At 41.9% G+C, this 21,703-nt stretch overlaps 1 protein-coding gene across 1 annotated transcript in view; it reads left to right on the top strand.

Moving 5' to 3' along the window:
• Positions 1–21,703, top strand: part of CTSC (cathepsin C) — a 39,762-nt gene that overhangs the window by 9,717 nt on the left and 8,342 nt on the right. Inside the window, exons 3-5 of the mRNA XM_060771133.2 lie at positions 13,292–13,458; positions 14,230–14,385; positions 18,815–18,930. Coding sequence (XP_060627116.2) covers positions 13,292–13,458; positions 14,230–14,385; positions 18,815–18,930 — 439 coding nt within the window. The remainder of the gene's footprint in view (positions 1–13,291; positions 13,459–14,229; positions 14,386–18,814; positions 18,931–21,703) is intronic.

Genomic DNA, 21,703 nt, shown 5'->3' with positions numbered 1-21,703 from the left:
AGTCCAAAGTGCTCTCTAGATGTGCGTGAACTACAACTTTAAATAATTGAGGTATTTGAAATTAAAAAATCACCTCTTTCAGTCTTTGAGCTGAAGAGGGGAAAAGGAACAAAGTGGTTTGGATATGGCTGGGGGAAAGATTGGCTGTTGCTAGGTGAAGTGGCCCTCTGATGGACATGCATATGAGGAAAAGGAGGAGGGAGAGAAGGGAAGGAAGGAAAATAGGGGGAGAAAGGGGAAGGGGGAAGGAAGAGAAAGAAAGGGGGAGAAGGTATGAGAGGAGAGGAGGAAATGGAAATAAGAGAAAGGAAGGTACAAAGAGGAGAGAAAGGAAGGGAGAGAAGTAAGGAAGAAAAACAATGCAAGAGAGAGGAAATAAGGGGGAAGGTGTATGAGGAAAAAGAAAGAAAAGAGAAAGTTGTGAGAGAAATAGAGGAAGGAAAGAAAGAGCCACAAAGAAAGGATGCACAAAGCGAGTGGCAAGGTGTTGCCCTGCAGACACTGTGAGTTCATGCCTTTTCAGAGCTGGAGAAGGGAGAAAGCAGGGGGGCAGCAGCCCCTTCAACAACTGGGCAACACTGGGCATAGGATAAAGGTAAAAGTGTTCCCCTGACATGAAGTCCAGTCATGTCTGACTGTGGGGTGTGGTGCATGCTCATCTCCATTTCTAAGCCGAAGAGCTGGCGTTGTCCATAGACACCTCCAAGGTCATGTGGCTGGCATGACTGCATGGAGTGCCGTTACCTTCCCACCGGAGCGGTACCTATTGATCTACTCACATTTGCATGTTTTCGAACTGCTAGTTTGGTAGAAGCTAGGGCTGACAACGGAAGCTCATGCCGCTCCCTGGATTCAGAACTGCAACCTTTCAGTCAACAAGCTCAGCAGCTCAGTGCTTTAACCCACTGTGCAACTGGGGCTCCACTGGGAATATGTAATAGTAATAATGGTAATAATAACAGGTGTATAGAATCAACCAAGCCCTGGCTTTGCAAGACCTGAGCAGCTCTGCTAAGGATTTGGGGCTCTTGCTATTCTCCAATTGAGAGGAGTACTATCAGTTGACATAAACTTAACAGGTATTAACTGCCACAACAAAAGCAACCTTGAGAAACTATACTATTGAGCCCTGCTAATTTAAAATTTGATAGTAATTTTTATTGCTTACTAGCCGTCCCCTGGCCCACATGGGGGTTCTGGGTGGGAAGTTTGGCCCAATTCTATCATTGGTGGCGTTCAGAGTGCTCTGTGATTGTAGGTGAACTATAAATCCCAGCAACTACAACTCCCAAATGTCAAGATTGTATTTTCCCCAAACTCCACCAGTGTTCACATTTGGGCATATTGAGTATTCTTGTAGAGTTTGGTCGAGATCCATCATTGTTTGAGTCCACAGTGATCTCTGGATGTAGGTGAACTACAACTCCAAAACCAAAGGACACTGCCCACCAAACCCTTTCAGTATTTTCTGTTGGTCATGGGAGTTATGTGTGCCAATTGTGGTTCAATTCCATCGTTGGTGGGGTTCAAAATGCTCTTTGATTGTAGGTGAACTATAAACCCCAGCAACTACAACTCCCAAATGACAAAATCAATTTTTTTGAGTGAAGGACATACATTTGGTTGTTAGGTGTCTTGTGTCCAAATTTGGTGTCAATTTGTTCAGTGGTTTTTGAGTGCTGTTAATCCCACAAACAAACATTACATTTTTATTTATATAGATTTTTGCTGCTTTCACTTCTCTCCTTCTTAAATTGCCTAACTCTCTGGTTTTTGCTCAATCCTGGCTTCATCTGGGAAATAGAGAGGATCTGAAACTAAAGAAACATCTGCTCAGGGGCAGCCTTTGTGCTTCAGTCTCTAAACTGAAGATGACAGCAAGGCAGAGCTTCGAAAGTTACTTTTCTGGCGTAATCAAATTCCTGTCCTTGATTTTGAGCCTAAATTCAACTGGTTGGTGTGTTTTTATGTGTCTCTTCAAATCACCAATCAATGTATTCTGACTCCATTAAAAACCATAGGGTTTTCCTAGGTAGTTTTTCCAGTTCCTGCTTCTGAAATAGGGCCCAGAGCACCATATATTCATTGTATGGTTGCCCAGTCCAAGAATTAATTAATCTCATGCTACTTAACTTCTAAGACCAGATAGGATCTGGTGGCTTAGGGCCTTAAATCCAGGTATTAGCCCAATTATATAATGAGTTACTTTTAGTCACTTGAATAAGTAAGGATGCCTTCCTTCTTAAATACTATGGCCTAAATCCAATTGTTCTTCTTTACAGAGGAGATCTACTAAATCAGAGCCTCTCAAACTGGGTTACCTGCAAACCTAGGATCCCACAGATATTCAGGCTTGAACACCCCACAGTATTTTTGATAGAATGATTTATTTTTTTGATATGATTATTTCTATGTGGGGGTTCCCTGAACATTGTTTCAAGGGTTTCCCGATGGTGAAATGCTTAGGAAAGGCGATACCAGTTCAACAATAATTTGGAAACATATCACTTAAGTTCCATTTAGGCCAGTGTTTCTCAAACTGGGAGTCAGGACCCCTGGAGGGGTCGCGAGGGGCTGTCAGAGGGGTCACTTAAGACCATCAGAAAACACAGTATTTTCTGTTGGTCATGAGGGTTCTGTGTGGAAAGTTTGGCCCAATTCTATCATTGGTGGGGTTCATAATACTCTTTGATTGCAAGTGAACTATAAATCCCAAACTCCAAAATGTCAAGTATCATTTCCCCAGACTCCACCAGTGTTCACATTTGGGCATATTAGATCTGTGTTTGGTCCAGATCCATCATTGTTTGAGTCCACAGTGCTCTCTAGATATAGGTGAACTACAACTCCCAAACTCAAGGTCAATGCCCACCAAACTCTTCCAATATTTTCTATTGGTCATGGGAGTTTGGTATGCCAAGTTTGGTTCAATTCCATTGTTGGTGGAGTTCAGAATGCTTTTGATTGTAGGTGAAGCCTAGTAACTATAACTCCCAAATGACAAAATCAGTATTCAAATTTGTGCATATTAAGTATTTGTGCCAAATTTGCTCCAGTGAATGAAAACACATCCTGCATACTGGATATTTACATTCTGATTCATAACAGGAGCAAAATTACAGTTACGAAGTAGCAACGAAATTAATGTTATGGTTGGGGGTCACCACAACTTGAGGAACTGTATTTAGGGGTCGCGGCATTAGGAAGGTTGAGAAACACTGGTTTAGGCTCAGTTTGAATTGGACTAACAGTTCTTTGCATTATGTGTCCCTTTTGGGAAAAAGAAAATAGAATTGTATACATTGTAACAATTCCTGTAAGAAGACACTTTTTAAATAAACATCAAAAAGAAACAAGAAAAAAGTGTTTCCTCTTGTTAAAGTACTTTATAAACTCAAGTATAAGCCTAGTTTTTCAGCCCCTTTTTGGCAGAAAAAGCTCCCTTCAGCTTATACTCATGTCATGGCTATTTATTATTTTACTCGGTTATTAGTATTATTTTAATGATATTTTTATTTTATTTTCTTTATTACTATTATTACAGTTACATTATTTTACTATTTTATTTATTTATATAATAAATAATAAATATAATAAATTTATTTATATAATAAATTATTTTATTTATTATTTTATTGCATTTATTATTTTTTCTATTATTATTATTACATTATTTTATCTATTTATTATTGCTATTATTCCATTTATTTTTTTCTCTATTATTGTTATTATTACATTTATTATTTTCCTCTATTATTATTACATTTATTATTTTCCTCTATTATTATTACATTTATTATTTTACTCTTTATTATTGTTATTATTACATTATTTTACTTTATTATTATTGCATTTATATTTTACTCTCTGAAATTAAATTACAGTTTTATGTAAGTATTCAAAAACATTTAACCTACTGATGCCTCAATTAATGCAATGTTATTGGTATCTATTTTTATTTTGATATTTACCACTAGCTGTTGCATTTCCCACCCTCAGTTTATACCTGAGTCAATACATTTTCCCAGTTTTTTGTGGAAAAATTAGGTGCCCCGACTTATATTCAAGTCGGCTTATATTCGAGTATATACGGTAAACACAAAATGTGAAAGTGTATATTAAAATTAAAGTCATTGTTTCTTGGAGGACTAAATGAAGGATTTGATCTCCCACTTTTGTAAATTTACTCAAAACTCTTTGGATTCAATAATAATAATAATAATAATAATAATAATAATAATAATAATTTATTTGTATTCCGCCCTATCTCCCTGAGGGGACTCAGGGCAGATTCCAGCATATACAGACACAAAGCAAACATTCTTTGGAAGTTTTTAAACAGAGGCTGGATGGCCATCTGTCAGGGGTGATTTGAATGCAATTTTCCTCCTTCTTGGCAGGGGGTTGGACTGGATGGCCCATGAGGTCTCTTCCAACTCTTTGATTCTATGATTCTATGATTCAGTGCCTAGAAACAATGAGACACAGATAAAGGTATAGACTTCCCCTTCTGGCTCTGAGAGTGCTGCTCATCTCAGTTTCTAAGCCAAAGAGTCTGTGTTGTCCATGGAATGCCGTTTACCTTCCCGCCGAGGCAGTAGCTATTGATCTACTCACATTTGCATGTTTTCAAACTGCTAGTTCGGCAGAAGCTGGGGCTAACAGCAGGAGCTCACCCGTCCTGATAATTTGAACCACTAACCTTCTGGTCAGCAAGTTCAGCAGCTCAGCAGTTTGCCCCATTGCACTTCCCCTTTTCTCCCCACCCAACTATTTTTTTTTCTGGTCATCTATTTTAAAAATGTTTCAAAAAACTTTAATTCCCTAGAACTGAATTCTAAATATCTCATGAAATTACCAATCCCAGGATTCTGCAGAACGCATTAAAAGTGGTGTCAGCATTCCATAATTATGCAATGTTCTCATTAACCAGCCAGTTCTCTCCGGATACCACTGCACAGGCAGCCCTCCACATTTGCTGTGGTTGGGGGCACAAGACCCCTGCAAAAGTGGGGAAAATGAATAAAAATCACATTCTTTTGACTGGAGAGTACACTTCTCTGGTGGCACAGGGGGTTAAACCGCTGAGCTGCTGAACTTGCTGACCGAAAAGTTGGCTGTTTGAATCCGGGGAGTGGGGTGAACTCCCGCTATTAGGCCCAGCTTCTGCTAACCTAACAGTTTGAAAACATGCAAATGTGAGTATATCAGCAGGTACCACTCCTGCAGTAAGGTAATGGCACTTCATTCAGTCATGCTGACTACATGACCTAGAAGGTGTCTACGGACAATGCCAGCTCTTCAGCTTAGAAATGGAGATGAGCACCAGCCCCCAGAGTTGGATACGACTAGACTTAATGTCAAGGGGAACCTTTACCTTTACTTTACACTTCTCAGGGAACCTATGCAACTATATGGTTATGTTAGAAGACCAAGAAATTCACACAGAGAAGATATTACTCAAACCCCCAAATGTGAAACTCATAAATGTGGAGAACTGACTATATTGTGAAAGTGGAATTGCTTTGCCTGTTGTTCTTTCGTTTTCTTTTATATATATATTTTTTGCCGCTGCTCACCTTGGGCGGTCCCTTCTCTCCTTTCTGTTGTTTGTTCTGCTCGACTGCTCATGTCTTGCTCAAGGCTCTTGGGTTTGCCTCTGTGATGCATTAACATATCTCATGGGGGCTTTCCTTCTTCTGTCTCTGTGATAAGCAGAGGAGAGTGGGTAGTGATGGCTTGTGTCAAGTTCCCTTTGCATGTGTTCTACAAGCCGTTCATAACAGAATTGTGGCCATACACCAAACTGGCCATACACCAAACTTCACTTGCCATCCCTTGATCTATATAAATAAAAATGTAACATAACTCAAAAACCACTGGACAAATTGACACATAATTTGGATACCTACACCCCTAAGAGACCAATGAGTGACCATCACTCATAAACCCTGCAAATGAACATTACAATTTTATTTATATAGGTAAAGGTAAAGGTTGTCCCCTGACATTGTCCAGTCATGTCTGACTCTGGGGTGTGGTGCTCATCTCCATTTCTAAGCCGAAGAGCCAGTGTTGTCCATAGACACCTCCAAGGTCATGTGGCCAGCATGACCGCATGGAGCGCCGTTACCGTCCCACCGGAGCGGTACCTATTGATCTACTCACATTTGCATGTTTTCGAACTGCTAGGTTGGCAGAAGCTAGGGCTGACAGCGGAAGCTCACGCCGCTCCCTGGAATCGAACCTGCAACCTTTTGGTCAGCAAGCTCAGCAGCTCAGTGCTTTAACCCACTGCGCCACCGGGGGCCCCTTATAGATTTATATATATAGATAGAGATAAATAGTAGGTAGCTAGATCAATCAGGAGGACTGCTGGGAGTTGCAGTCCAGGAATAGGTAGAGAAAGAAGAAAAGAGAGAAAGAAAAGGGAGGGAAAGGAAGGAAAGAAGAAGGAAGGAAGGAGAAGAGGAAAAAAGAAAGAAAGAAAGAAAGAAAGAAAGAAAGAAAGAAAGAGAAACAGAGAGGGAAGGTTACTATACAATATGCCACAATGTGGAAAAGTTACTTTTTGGTAACTGAATCTTTCAGAACGCTCCAGCTGGCATGACTAGTGGTGAGTAATAGCTTCCATATTGGTGGACTGGGTTTTGCCTGAACTTGTAAGATATGTGCTAGGAGCAAACCTACTTTTGAAAAAGGATGCAGCATCTTAAATACCAGGAGCCCCCGGTGGCACAGTGGGTTAAATCCCTGTGCCAGCAGAATTGAAGACTGACAGGTCGCAGGTTCAAATCCAGGGAGAGGCAGATGAGCTCCCTCTATCAGCTCCAGCTCCTCATGCAGGGACATGAGAGAAGCCTCCCACAAGGATGATTTAAAAAATCAAATCATCTTGGCGTTCCCTATGCAACGTCCCTGCAGACGGCCAATTCTCTCACACCAGAAGCGACTTGCAGTTTCCCAAGTCACTCCTGGCACGAAAAAAAACCCTTAAATAAATCATTTATGATTTGTATTAAATTAGACAGCAAATTTCATTACTCCACTGAAAAGGAAACAGTCTACTCCACCTGGTCATGCTGGATGGGAGATACTAGAAGCTGTGGAAAAAAGGTAATTTCCCCATGCGATACATATATTAGGAAGGTTGCTGCACTGCAGCTGAATTGCTCAGAAACATGACGATGATGCCTCTCTACATCTGACTGCACTGCAAGCATTTTTTTCCTTGGGAGCTCAGTCTAAGTATTATTTCTGACTTGGAGATAGTGGCATTGCTATCTTGCTTTGGAGGCCCACCAATGTTCCCAAAAGCCTGATAACAAGGTGACGGTTGAAAGATATGACTAAGCTGATGCTTATTAGCACATATTTCACTGCTAGCTAGAGAAGAATATGTCTCCCCCGCAGTGCCTCCAGGCATGAGGACATGACCTGCACACATATGTTTGCTCTTTCACATTCTTAACAGCAGAGGAAGAAGTCAAGACCCAGTTGAAAGATTATACTTGCAGTGGACAGGGTGTGGTAGCATGCACCTTTCCATACAAGAAGAATATGGGATACGGACTAGTAATATGAAGATGTCTTAATTCCCCCTTTTGTCTTCCAAGAATTCCTCTTCTAGTTTTGAAACAGTAGTCTTTCTCTGTCTTCTGCATTCCTTAAATCACCAAATAAAATAAGATGGGTGGGAGCCTTTGATGACTGCCACCTTTTGGATTTCATGGGATTATATTCACTTTCTTTATTGCTCCTTGTAATAAAGATCCAGCGATAACCCTGACAGAGGGGAACACAAACCCACCACTGGACACCAGTGTACTAAGATCAAGGCTATCTTGGCAAGGGAGAACGAGCAATCTCTCCCACTGCCCTACAGCTTACAGGGTTATCGTTCAGCTGGACACTACATTAAATAAAGATATTTAACTACAACCAGGGGGGAAATACTCTCTTGTCCCACCTTAGTAATTTATCTAATAAGTGACCAACTGTGTTGTAGTTTTAGACCGATGTATTAATTAAATCACTGCCACCACCTCAATTTAATAGGTTTGAGGAAAACCATATGTGTGAAGGTGAAAAGAGGAAAAGTTGTATTCAAGCTCTTTGTTCTTCTTTGACCACTGTTATTTTTTTGCTGACTGGACTGAAAGAAATCTTCTTTAAGTTAGCTGAGATGTAAAGGTTGTGATAGACTGAGGCAGACACCAGATTAAAGGTGAAATAAGTAACAGGTTTATTTTAGAACTTAATGAACAGGTCAACTCTTAAAAAGAGTGGTACAATAATCTTGATGCAGTTCGGGTTCTTGAGGCTTAGCTGGTTTTAAACAAGCAGTCTTACTTTAAAGGCTTCAACTTTTGTTTCACAGTGAATTCCTTGTCCCCACACTGATCACTAACTGACACAGTGTGTCTTTGAGCACAGTACACAAACTGCCTCCTAGAGCAAATCAGGCTTCCCTTTCACTGTCCCTACTCTGACCAGTGAACCCGGATCCTTTGCCTATCCCTTGCTCTAATTCTCAAGGCTCACACAAAAGCCTTCCCTCCCTGCCTAAGATCTCCACAGCTCTCCCTTCCTAAAATATACGTCTTTACTCCACGATGTCTAAACTCCAACTCCCTCTCTTGTCAAATAAGCCAGCCTTCTTTCCCTCTAAATCCTAACTCCATCCCTGACTGTCCTAACCAATCAGGAGTCAGCTGACTCCTCCCTCCTGCCTCTGGTTCTCTTGCCTAATCCAGAACATGTCAGCTACTGACTTTCCAGGCTTCGGCCTTCCTGCCAAAAAGGTCAGTTTCACTACACTCCTACTAAGGAATTAAGAGAGACTGTTAGGCATAGAAATGGTTCCAAAACAGGGCAGGGATGGGCTTGTCTACAGGAACCAGAGGTCAATAACTTCAGGCACTGGGGTTGACTCTGTCTTCCACCTATCACACTCTGTTCTGCTAAGGTTCCTAACTTGGCCATGCACTCTTTGCTAAGACCATCAGAAATATATGTCTTTGGTGACCCCTCTGAAACCCTCCTGTGACCCTCTCAGAGGTCTTGACCCCAAGGTTGATTGACTTTTCCCAAGCTTGTTGGAAACACTGGGAAGAACCCTCCTCTGCTGGGAGACCTATCCCCACCAGCAGTTGAGCCAGGCCAAACGGACTACTGGCCATCACACCCATCCCGGCACAATATCCTCATGATTTAGAACAGTGGTTCTCAACTTGTGGGTCCACGGGTATTTTGGCCAACAACTCACAGAAATCCCAGCTATTGGGATTTCTGGAAGTTGAAGACCAAAACATCTGGGGATTCACAGGTTGAGAACCACTGGTTTAGAACATACCTGACTTCTGAATTCCAGCCTAGCATGGTTTGTTGCAACAAACACATGACAAAGATAAACTGGAATTAAACCTTGGTATTTGATTTTGATTTATCATGTAACTTTGAGTAGAACAAACTACAGTTCCTTGAGGTCAAATGCAACACACAATTCATTTGGTGTGAAAATAAAAACAGAGGCTTCTGTGTGTTTACCTAGAGAGGCACTAGAGGCCTATTAGATTTTAAGTGTAGCCACAAACAGTTATTGTGTGCTCAGGTAGTTTCTGTTTTGCCACGCCTGGAAGATTCATTTATTCGTGTTTCGATTTTTCTCCCCCATGTGATTCTGACAATTTTTGCCTGCAGCTTTAATGCTCTGCCTGGTTGGCATGAGGGATGTGTTCAGGGAGGTCTCTGTTGCTTCTGTATTTTTTAAAAAGGTTATAATTTAGTTCCTAGACATGATGCAAGTGGTCATCACAGTTCTAATGTGTAAACGTTCCAAAAGCCTTTGCCCTGAAGCTCCACTCAGTTGCCTTTGGTTGATCTTGATGGATTTGGAATGGCATCCTGGAACTTCATACTGAGAAAGCCATCACATAAAACATGACAGCTTCTCTTCTCTGTGCTGTAGGCCCTTTTATTTGCTTGTTGGTCTCAGACGTGATGAACGGTAAGGTTGGCGATTGAAGCTTCTCTCTCTTGTGATAGTATTAAAGTGTGAACTCCAAGCTGTGGTAACTTCTTGAAAAAAACATTTACATGTAAATTTTGATAGAAACGTCTACTTGAATCATACCTTAGATGTAGAGCAAGTGTGAAGAACCAAACTTCGCTAGAAATTTATTTATTTACAGCTTTAATATTCCGCCCTTCTCACCCCGCAGGGGACTCAGGGAGGATTACAGTGTACACATATATGGCAAACATTCAATGCCAATTTTGACTTACAACATATACAGACATACACAGGGGCTATTTAACTTTTTCTGGCCGCCAGGGAAGCTGTCGCTTTCATCGTCCATCTGCGACGCTGATGAAGTACCTCCGCATTCCTTGCATGCTTCCCTGCTGGAGTGCTTCTTTATGGCCTCATAAATTAGTTAATTTTAACCTCCCCACACTTTGAACGTGGTACCTTATTTTCCTACTTGACAGATGCAACTGTCTTTCGGGTTGCAAAGGTCGACAACAGGCTACACAATGGTTGGAAACCCACTCCAACCCGGGCTGGCTTCGAACTCATGACCTTTTTGTCAGAGTGATCTTAATGCAGCTAACACTCAGCCAGCTGCGCCACAATATTATACCTTGCCTCAACATCTTCAGATAAATGTATTTTTGCATATACATAAATATGCACACATACCATAGACCTTCAGGTGTTTGGGACTACTATTTCCATGATACTTTACCATTAGCCATACTGACAGAAGCTGATGACAGTTTAAGTCCAACACAGCTTGGAAGACAGAATTCCTGCTTTAGTGGGTTTTCTTTGACCTCCTTGCTGGGCAGATCATTCACAAGAGAAGATTTGGAAAGAAAGGCAAGAATTCAGAGCAGTTTGGGAATTTGAGGAGGTCTCTACAAGATTGGAATGAAGCGCAACCCAACCCATCATTCTGTTAGCCAGTTAGCTGGCTGCAAATTTTCCCTAACTCAGGAAGATCTGAAAGTCCAGGAGCCAGTTTTGTCTTCCCCAAGACTATTGTATGCAATGTGAGCTTCATATCACCAGGACCGATACCCTGCTTTCGTTTATCCACTACCAACAAAATATTATCTCTCTAGGCATTGTTTAGATCCTCTAGCACAGTGGTTCTCAGCCTTCCTAATACCTTACTTACTTCCTTACTTAGGTGATCCCTTGTTGTCCGAGTAGGATAATCCTCCAGGGTGGGTCCGTAGGTGACTATGGAGCCCTATTCTTGATCTGCATCGTCCCCTGCAGTGAGGGCATTGGTTTCCAGGTGGAAGGCAGTCCCGCTCGGGGTTGGCTTGACGCGCCTTCCTCTTGGCACGTTTCTCTCTTTCTCCCTCTATTCGTGCCTCTTCAAATTCTGCAGCACTGCTGGTCACAGCTGACCTCCAGCTGGAGTGCTCACAGGCCAGAGCTTCCCAGTTCTCAGTGTCTATGCCAGAGTTTTCAAGGTTGGCTTTGAGTCCATCTTTAAATCTCTTTTCCTGCCCACCAACATTCCATTTTCCATTCTTGAGTTCAGAGTAGAGCAACTGCTTTGGGAGACGGTGGTCAGTCATCCGGACAACGTGGCCAGTCCAATGGAGTTGATGGCGGAGGAAGGGAGCTGATCTAATATTACTGGGAAGGGAGTTCCATAGCCAAGGGACCACCACTGAGAAGGCCCTGTCTCTCGTCCCCATGAACCGTTCCTATGAGGAAGGTGGGACCGAGAGCAGGACCTCCCCAGAATCTCCACAAAAGTTCATAGAGATACGTTTAGACAGATAAGCTTGGCTGGAACTGTTTAGGGCTTTATAGGCTAAAACCAACACTTTGAATTATGCTCAGTAGCAGACTGGCAGCCAGTGGAGCTGACGTAACAGAGGAGTAGTATGCTCCCTGTATGCTGCTCCAGTGAGGAACCTGGCTGCTGCCCATTGGATCACTTAAAGCTTCTGAACAATCTTCATAGGCAATCCCATGTAGTCTATTTGGGATGTAACAAAAGTGTGGACTACCATGGCCAAGTTTGACTTCCCAGGGTACAGACACACAAGTTTTAATTGTGCAAATGCTTCCCTGGCCACCACCAAGACCTGGGGTTCCAGGCTCAGCGATGAGTCCAGGAAAACACCCAAGCTGTGAACCTGCATTTCCAGGGGGAGTGCAACCCTGTTTGTAACCCTATCTACTGTCCGGCCTTGTGACTGACCAGTAGTGATTAGAGTGTAGTGATTAGATTGTTGGACTAGGAATCTGGTAGGTCAGAGTTCAGATCTCCACTCAGCCACAGAAACCTATGGGGTTTCAAAGGAAGGCAATGGCAAAATTTCTTGGAATAAATCTCACCAAGTAAACCCCATGATATAGCATTGTTATACACCAAGTTTAATTTGAAGGCATATAATAACAGCTCTTGTCAATGAATATCTCTAATTGGATGCTGTTGGATTGTGAAGGATAGCGACTGTCGTATCTTTGTACGACACATACCAGGCTGTTGGGGCCTGACTTTGTATGAACTAGTCCCCAGATAAATGTACAGAAATTACCACATTTATCTGGAGAGACGTTTTGGTTGTCTCTCTGTGGTTGTATATAAAATGATATAGAGGACTGCCATAGTTAAGCTTTTGGTCCACCTGGACAAATATTGTATGTACATCAAAGTATGAACCATAAAGGCCCGCAAGGATTGTTGGACTGCAAGTCCCAGCAGCCCTTGCCAATATGACAAATAATGGGAATGCTGATAGTTGAAATGTATTGTCGAAGGATTTCATGGCCAGAATCACTGGGTTGTTGTAGGTTTTTTCAGGCTATATGGCCATGTACTAGAGGCATTCTCTCCTGACGTTTAACCTGCATCTATGGCAAGAATCCTCAGAGGTAGTGAGGTTTGTTGGAACCAGGAAAATGGGTTTATATATGTGTGGACTGATCAGGGTCCCCATTTTCCTAGTTCCAACAGATCTCACTACCTCTGAGGATGCTTGCCATAGATGCAGGAGAAACGTCAGGAAAGAATGGTTCTAGAACATGGCCATATAGCCCAAAAAACCTACAACAACCCACTGATAGTTGCAGTTCAATAAATGAAGAACCGCCTGATTCCCAGCCATGTGCTGAAGTGATCAGTGGTGGCTTCCCAGGGTTACATAACATGGTCTTTGTCAGCTATTGAACCTGGAACCTTTTACCTGCCAAGCATATGTTCACTTGTATTTTAAATCAAATCTGAATAATATTCTTTTTCCTTCTCTCTCCTAGTATAAAGTGGAAGGCTCCAAAGTAACCAGCTACTGCAATGAAACTTTACCAGGATGGGTCCATGATGTGCTCGGCCATAACTGGGCATGTTTCACTGCACATAAGATCTCCCCTTCTGCCTCCAGTGTTCGTGTAAATCCGCTGCCTCTTGGGAAACAACACACAAAGTGAGTAAAATGTTTTATTGCGCCTATCTATATAAATCTATATGAATCTATATAAAGCTATATAAAGCTATATAAATAAAAACATAATGTTCTTTTGTGGAATTAACATAACTCAAAAACCACTGGACAAACTGACACCAAATTTGGACACAATACACCTATCAGGCCAACGAGTGATCATCACTAATAAAAACACTGAAAAACACAGCAGAAGAGACTTAGAAAGCCCCAAAACAAAAAAATACATTAAAACACATGCTCAAAACCACATATATACACAAACACACATATATACACATGTATACAAATATATACATACACACAAAACACATATACACAGACTGGGCCACAGCAATGCATAATAATAATAATAATAATAATAATAATAGACTCCTAGAATTCAAAGGGACCCCCAAGGGTCATCTAGTATGTTCATAATTTTGTAATTGAAATCCAAAGATCTTCTAAAAACCAGGCACCTCTGATTAATCATGGTATGTGTTTTGAATCTAGTGGTCACAGAGGATGTAGTAAAATCAGATATCTTCTTTTCAAGATACAGCTAATATCTTGCATGCCACTGAAATTCATCCTTCCCCAAATAGTTGCCTCCAGATATGTCAGGCTACAGTTAGAGTTGGCTTGAATGGAGCTCACAAAAATTGAGAAAACAACAATTATCAGCAGCGTCAAATCTCATAACTTTTCAACCTACTGAACCTTAGCCAAGATATATATCATTGCATATGGTGTTTTTGCTGCTTACCACAGATCTCTGCAGAATGCCTATGTCAACAATTTCGACTTTGTGAAAGCCATCAACAATGCCCAGAAATCATGGACGGCAACAACCTATAAGGAATATGAAGCCCTCACCTTAGAAGATATTGTTCGGAAAGCTGGTGGGTTGAGTTCCAGAGTTTCAAGGTAAATTGATGGTTATAATCATAATTTTCTTTTTATAACCCACCTCTTCCTGCAGGGACTCGGGATGGCTTACATGAGGCTAAGCCCAATCAACAGACTTTTAACTTAATTGGGAATAAACGAGTGGCTGAACTCTACTGTTTTAGATAGCTTCCATAGACCCCCATGAGTTAATTTTCTTCTATTCAAGATGGTTGCTAGCTTGGATGACTTTAAAATGTGTAAGAGCCAGTCTACAGTTGTATCAGATTTATTCTCCAACATCATCAAGTTGAAATCTCTCCTGTGGGTTCCTGGGAGTCATAGTTTGGTGAAGTGCTTACAATGCTCTGCTAGAGAGCTCTAGTCCATGCAGGAGAGCACCGGTCCACTTCCTTGAACTGTAGCTCTGGTGATCTCTAATAGAGATTTCAAAGTCTCTCACTAAGCTACACATTCCCAGATTGGATAGAGCCCTGATAGTTCAAGTGGTATCAAACTGCTGTGACTGTAATGTAGATACAAAAATGTGTTAGTGACCACAAGCTGGACTGGTGTCTGTAAGGCAGTGGTTCTCAGCCTTCCTCCTGCCACAACCCCTTAATATAATTCATCATATTGTGGTGACCACCAAACATTAAAAAAATGCTATTTTACTACTTTGCTACTATATTGCATCACGGTTTGTGTGTGTATTATAGGCACTTAAATGTCTTGTTGGCCTTGCCTATTTCATTGTCTGTCTATCTATTTGCCTGTCTGTCTCTGGCATACATATGTGTGTGTGTACTTTTTCTGACTGCATTTATTTTTATTTGTCGTGTCAGAGCAACCAGTCCATTATATTACATTTCTAACAGAACAAAGCAAGCAAACAGACAAATACAAAACTTGTGAGTTTGGTAGTTGGTTAAATGTCCTTTGACCAGTATCTGGCCACTTGGAGTGCTTCCGGTATTGTGGCAAGAAGGTCGTCCATTGTGCATGTAGCAGGGCTCAGGTTGCATTGCAGCAGGTGGTCAGTGGTTTGCTCCTCTCCACACTCGCATGTCGAGGATTCCACTTTGTTGCCCCATTTCTCAAGGTTGGCTCTGCATCTCGTGATGCCAGAGCGCAGTCTGTTCAGCACCTTCCAAGTCGCCCTGTCTTCTGTGTGCCCAGGAGGGAGTCTCTCATTTGGTATCAGCCATTGGTTGAGGTGCTGGGTTTGAGCCTGCCACTTTTGAACTCCCGTTTGCTGAGGTGTTCCAGTGAGTGTCTCTGTAGATCTTAGAAAACTATTTCTAGATTTAAGTCGTTGACGTGCTGGCTGATACCGAAACAGGGGATGAGCTGGAGATGTCTCTGCCTTGGTCCTCTCACTATTGGCTGCTACTTCCCGGCGGATGTCAGGTGGTGCAATACCGGCTAAGCAGTGTAATTTCTCCAGTGCAGTTGGTGTAGGGCGCAGACACCCCGTGATAATGCGGCATGTCTCATTCAGAGCCACATCCACTGTTTTAGTGTGGTGAGATGTGTTCCACACTGGGCATGCATACTCAGCAGCAGAGTAGCACAGCGCATAAGTGTATATTAGTGTTTTTCTGTGTGACTCTGCATCCATATGTACCTCCTTCTCCATTAATGCGAGTGTCTCTGCTCCTGCCCATCTGTTGTTCTTTATCTCTCTGTCCATTTGTATATTTGTTTATTTATTTATTTATTTGCTATATTTGTATACTGCCCTTCTCAGCCCTTATGCGACTCAGGGTGGTTTATCCCTATTGGTATCTTTCCTTCACTCTTGCACATTACTCTGTTTGTGATTAAGACTCCCAGATTGTCCACACCCTTATATTTTGGGCCCTCATCATCTTCTGCTGTATCTTTATGTTAGACTTCTGATGCTGTCACTTTGATTGATTGATTGATTGATTGATATCTCGCTAGTCTGCCCAAAGTAGTGCTTAAGGCACAGAAGCAGCGTACAGATTAAACACATGATTTTGATTAAATTATAACACAAAAACAAGTTACGAAACCAGTTACAAGCATGGCAACAAAAGTCATAGACGGCACCCAGCTGTTTAGACTTTTTTTTCTGTCACAGATCTTCCTACACATCTAAGGCCTGACTAAATTGTAAAGTTGCATTTGCTTGCTGGCAGAAGAATAAAAGGGATTATACTCATCTGAAGGGACTGATCTATCTCCTAAGTTTAGGTTCAAGGATACATTGCAGTAAGCTGTAGAGAGTACAATTGGTAGCTTTACTGGTGACAAATGAATATAACAGAGTAGAGAAGCAGAAATGAATGGGCATACAGTAGGCACACCACTTTCACATAGTTTATGAGTACAAAACCACTGCATAATTGTGAAAAAGGAACTAATCTCTCTTAGCAGGAAGTTAAGGAGTGAGTGGGAGCTGAGAAGACTCTCCATGCCAGTTCCCACGAACCACATCTCTGATGTTAGTAGAACCAAGAGATGGACCTCTTCTCAAATCTTACAACCCAGACAGGCTCGAAGGGGAATATTTGGACTTTCAAGTACCATGGCTCCAAACAGTGCATGGCTTAGAATCAAAGAATCTTAGAAAGGACAAAAAAGTTCCATTGTCTAATCCCCCTGCAACGCCAGAATACGCAACCAAAGCATTTCCAAAAGGTGCCCCTTAAACCTTTGTTGTTGTTTATTCGTTTAGTCGCTTCCAACTCTTCATGACCTCATGGACTAGCCCACGCCAGAGCTGCCTGTTGGCCGTCACCACCCTCCAGCTCTTTCAGAGTCAAGCCAGTCACTTCAAGGATACCATCCATCCATCTTGCCCTTGGTCATCCCCTCTTCCTTTTTCCTTCCATTTTCCCCAGCATCATTGTCTTCTCCAAGCTTTCCTGTCTTCTCATTATGTGGCCAAAGTACTTCATCTTTGCCTCTAATATCCTTCCCTCCAATGAACAGTTGGGCTTTATTTCCTATCTTTAAGGACCTTCAAAAAAGAGTCTCCGAGGCAATTCATTCCACTGTCAAACATTTCTTACATTCAAGACACTTCATTTAAGCAGAAAAAATGAAATGCAAAGATACAGAATAGGGGGTGCCAGGCTCAAGAGCAGTATGTGTGAAAATATCTTGGAGTTCTCGTGGAGAACAAGTTAAACATGAGCCAACACATCATACAGCAGCTAAAAAAGCCAATGGAATTTTGGCCTGCATCAATAGGAGTCTAGTGTCTCGATACAGGGAAGTCATGCTACCTGTCTATTCTGCCTTGGTCAGACCACACCTGAAATCACTGTGTCCAATTCTGGGCACCACAATTTAAGGGAGAGGTTGACAAGCTGGAATGTATCCAGAGGAGGGCAACTAAAATGATCAAGGGTCTGGAAAACAAGCATTATGAGGAGCGGCTTAAAGAGCTGAGCATGTTTAGCCTGCAGAAGAGAAGGCTGAGAGGAGACATGATGAGGGCCATATATAAATATGTGAGAGGAAGTCATAGGGAGGAGGGAGCAGGCTTATTTTCTGCTGCCCTGGAGACTAGGGCGTGGAACAGTGGCTACAAACGACAGGAAAGGAGATTCCACCTGAACATTAGGAAGAACTTCCTAACTCTGAGAGCTGTTCAGCAGTGGAACTCTCTGTCCCAGAGTGTGGTGGAGGCTCCTTCATTGGAGGCTTTCAAGCAGAAGCTGGATGGCTATTTGTTGGGGATGCTTTGAATGTGATTTTCCTGCTTCTTGGCAGGTGGTTGGACTGGATGGCCCATGAGGTCTCTTCCAATTCTTTGATTCTAAGACATTCTGCCTAATGTTCAGCTAAAAATCATTTTCTTGTCATTTGGATCCATCTGATCCATTTTAATCTCTGGAGCAGTAGGAAACAGGCTCACCCCATCTTCTACATAACATCCCTTCAGATATTTAAAGATAGTTATCAGGTCCCCTGTCAGTCTTCTCTTCTCCAAGTTAAATCTACCCAGATCTCAGAAGGCTTAATTTCCAGAACTTTTATGGTCTTGGTCTCTCTTCTCTGAACGTGTTCCAGCTTTCATCATGCTCTGCCCCTTTGCCCTCTGTTGTCATCACTGGCATTCTCGGAACAAAGTATTGCCAAGGAATTGTGCCTGGCTGTAAACGCCCAGAAGTACACAGCCAGACAGTCTGTCCTCCAGTTGTCCCCTTTGGCAGGTGTTAAGAATTTCAATACAGTAATTCAATACATATCTATGGGACCAATACTCATAGTTTCAGTTATCCACATCCAAGAAAATATGCCCACTATAGACATTTTCAAGATCCTCCAACAGCACTTTGTGTTATTCTTTGGCCGGATGTCCTTCACTTCAATTGCCTTTGCTATTATCCATGATTATACATATCCATGCAAAGTTCAGGGACCTTTTTCTCCTGCAGATATGGAGATTGTATTGGATACAAAACCACATGAGTCTTATTTATTCTTGCAGGCCCAAGCCTGCTCCTCTGACAGTGGATGTGATTAAAGAAGCGTATAGTCTGCCAAAATCGTGGGACTGGAGGAATGTGGATGGTGTGAATTATGTCAGCCCAGTACGAAACCAAGGTAGGACACACTCCTTCCAAAGCCTTCTTATTGAAATTTTAATCTGGAGTGGGCTGAATATGAAAGTAAAGAGTGCAATTGGAATGATCAACTTAGGTTTGCATATTGGATCTATGATGCAAGGAGAAGTTAGTTTATTTTTTAAAAAAATCTTCATATAGTTGTATGATTTCTTTACACTATTATTTATTTATTTATTGCATTTATATACCACTCAAAATGATTCCCAACATAATCAATGACAAAATTCAAGACCTTACATGGATAAAACAACACATATCGAAACAACAACAATGACAGTAGATTAAAATCATTAAAATTATAAAACAACAGCTCCATGTCACTCTTGGGTACCTCTTATGACATCAGGACTGAGTACACAAATGACCTATATTGGAGCCCTCGGTGGCACATTGGGTTAAACCAGTGTTTCTCAACCTTCCTAATGTTGCGACCACTTAACGCAGTTCCTCATATTGTGGTGATCCCCAACCATAACATTATTTTCGTTGCTACTTCATAACTAATTCTGCTACTGTTATGAATCATAATGTACGTAAATATCTGATATCCAGGATGTATTTTTATGCACTGGACCAAATTTGGCACAAATACCCAGTGCGCCCAAATTTGAATACTGGTGGGGTTGGGGGATTGATTTTGTCATTTAAGAGTTGTAGTTGCTGAGATTTATACTTCACTTACAATGAAAGAGAATTTTGAACCCCACCAATGATAGAATTGGGCCAGACTTCCCACACAGTCCCCCCATGCTTCGAAGGGACTTGCTAGCATGAGCCTCCCTCTCACCTCACACGCGCTCCCTTACCCACACATGCACACCACGCTGCCATGTGCCGAGCACACCTGCTCTCCCCTCCCCACTTGGGAGTCCCAAAAATAGCCCTCCCTTTGACTGAGAGGCCGGCCAATCACAACAGAGGAGGGCTTTTCATGGGACGATTCACTGTCTGTTTCCAAACAGGAAGAGAATGACAGGTGGAGAGATCTCCAGCCTTCTCTGCCAAAGGGGTTCCTAAGACCATCAGAAATATATGTTTTCTGATGTTCTTTGGCGACCCCTCTGAAACCCCCTCGCGACCCCCCTCCCCCCGGGGTCCTGATCCCCAGGTTGAGAAATGCTGGGTTAAAACTTTGAGCCAGCTGAATTGCTGACCAAAAGGTCAGTGGTTCGAATCGGGGGAGCGGGGGGGGGGAGCTCTTGTCTGTCAGCTCCAGCTTCCCATGTGGTGACATGAGAGCAGCCTCACACAGGGTGGTAAAACATCTGGGTGTCCCCTGGACAACATCCTTGCAGTCAAATCTCACACCAGAAGTGACTTGGAGTTTCTCAAGTCACTCCTGACACAGAAAAAAAAGTATTAAGAAAGAGGGGGTGATGTCTCATGTGTCTTTCTGATCTCACAATGGTCAACTAGGAGTAGCAGTGATGAGGAGGAAAGAAGCATGCCATCACAGCAAAACCACTGTGTTCCCTCACTGGGTAAATAAATAACAGAGCTGCTCCAGGGCACACTTATATTGAGATAAACTTCCTGGCATATATGAGCCTTAGAATTCAGGAAATCAGGGTTCAAATTCCGACTATAGGAAGCCACTGGGTGACTTTGGGCAAGTGACACTTTTTTAGTCTTAGAAGAAAGTAATTATAAGACAAGCCATAAGTCCATTGACATGAGGGCACATAACCACTACAATATGAAGGCTTGCATAAATGTTTGCCCACTATTCAGGAAGTCTTCTTTAGCTGAGCAAACCAATAAGATCTAGTCCTATGTGATTACCGTCGAAAAGATAAATTCTTGTTTGTTTCTTTGCTTTGTTGAGAACCCATTTTGGGACCTACCGCGCCGTAACTAATGCAGCCTTGGAGACTCCCCTTGGCAGACAAAACTGGATAGTTAGAGGAACAGACTTCTTGAATCATGGCTTTCGAAGACTGCTTTAAGCTTTTTAATCAGTCTTTATGGTTTTCAATGATCTTGTTTGGCCATGGCGCATGTGGTCTCTAATGTAATTTAAACCCGGTCACAATTGAATTTGTGAGGAACATCAGAAACACAGTCGCATTTATAAATCGGCTGAGATTGCTACTGATAACTCTGTTGTGCCCCCCTCCCATTCACCAAATGCCAATATTATCTAGTTAATAAATAAGTGTACCGCCATGCTGAAAAACCAATTTGTTTTGTTGATACGAGAAAATCGTACTGTTTCAGATTTGTTTGTCTCCGCAAAATGAGTTGAAACTTGACCAATTGGCAAGGTAACTGGGGAAATGACAGGGGGCTTCAGGACTCCCCCCAAGCATGAGAAATTAATTTTATTGGACTACAAATCCCAGAATTTTAAAATATGAGTAAATACATCCAGCTTTTGGAATGTTGGAGTGAATCACCCAATAAATCAACTTTTCCAAAGTTGTGGGATTCTTAAGTAGCCAACTATATTGTCATAATAATAATAATAATAATATAAAAGAAGTTTGAAAACATGCAAATGTGAGTAGATCAATTTTTTCCAGATGTTGACCATAGAGTCTTGTTGTGTAGAGAAAAAGTGAGGTTGTTGTTGTTGTTATTATTATTACTACCATTGCTCAGATTTCCATTGGAACTTGTGTCACAAATACCATCTGCCTGCGGCAAAAAACTGGTGGGCTCACAAGCCTGAAAAGTTACAGAAAATAATCATGATTTAAAGATCAAACTGCAAAAACTCTGGCATAAGCCAATCAAGGTGGTCCCAGTGA

This window comes from Anolis sagrei, chromosome 3 (genome assembly GCF_037176765.1).
Source record: "Anolis sagrei isolate rAnoSag1 chromosome 3, rAnoSag1.mat, whole genome shotgun sequence".
NCBI lineage: Eukaryota > Metazoa > Chordata > Lepidosauria > Squamata > Dactyloidae > Anolis > Anolis sagrei.
The sequence above is the reverse complement of the archived record's forward strand: the minus strand, read 5'-3'. Positions and strand labels throughout refer to the sequence as shown.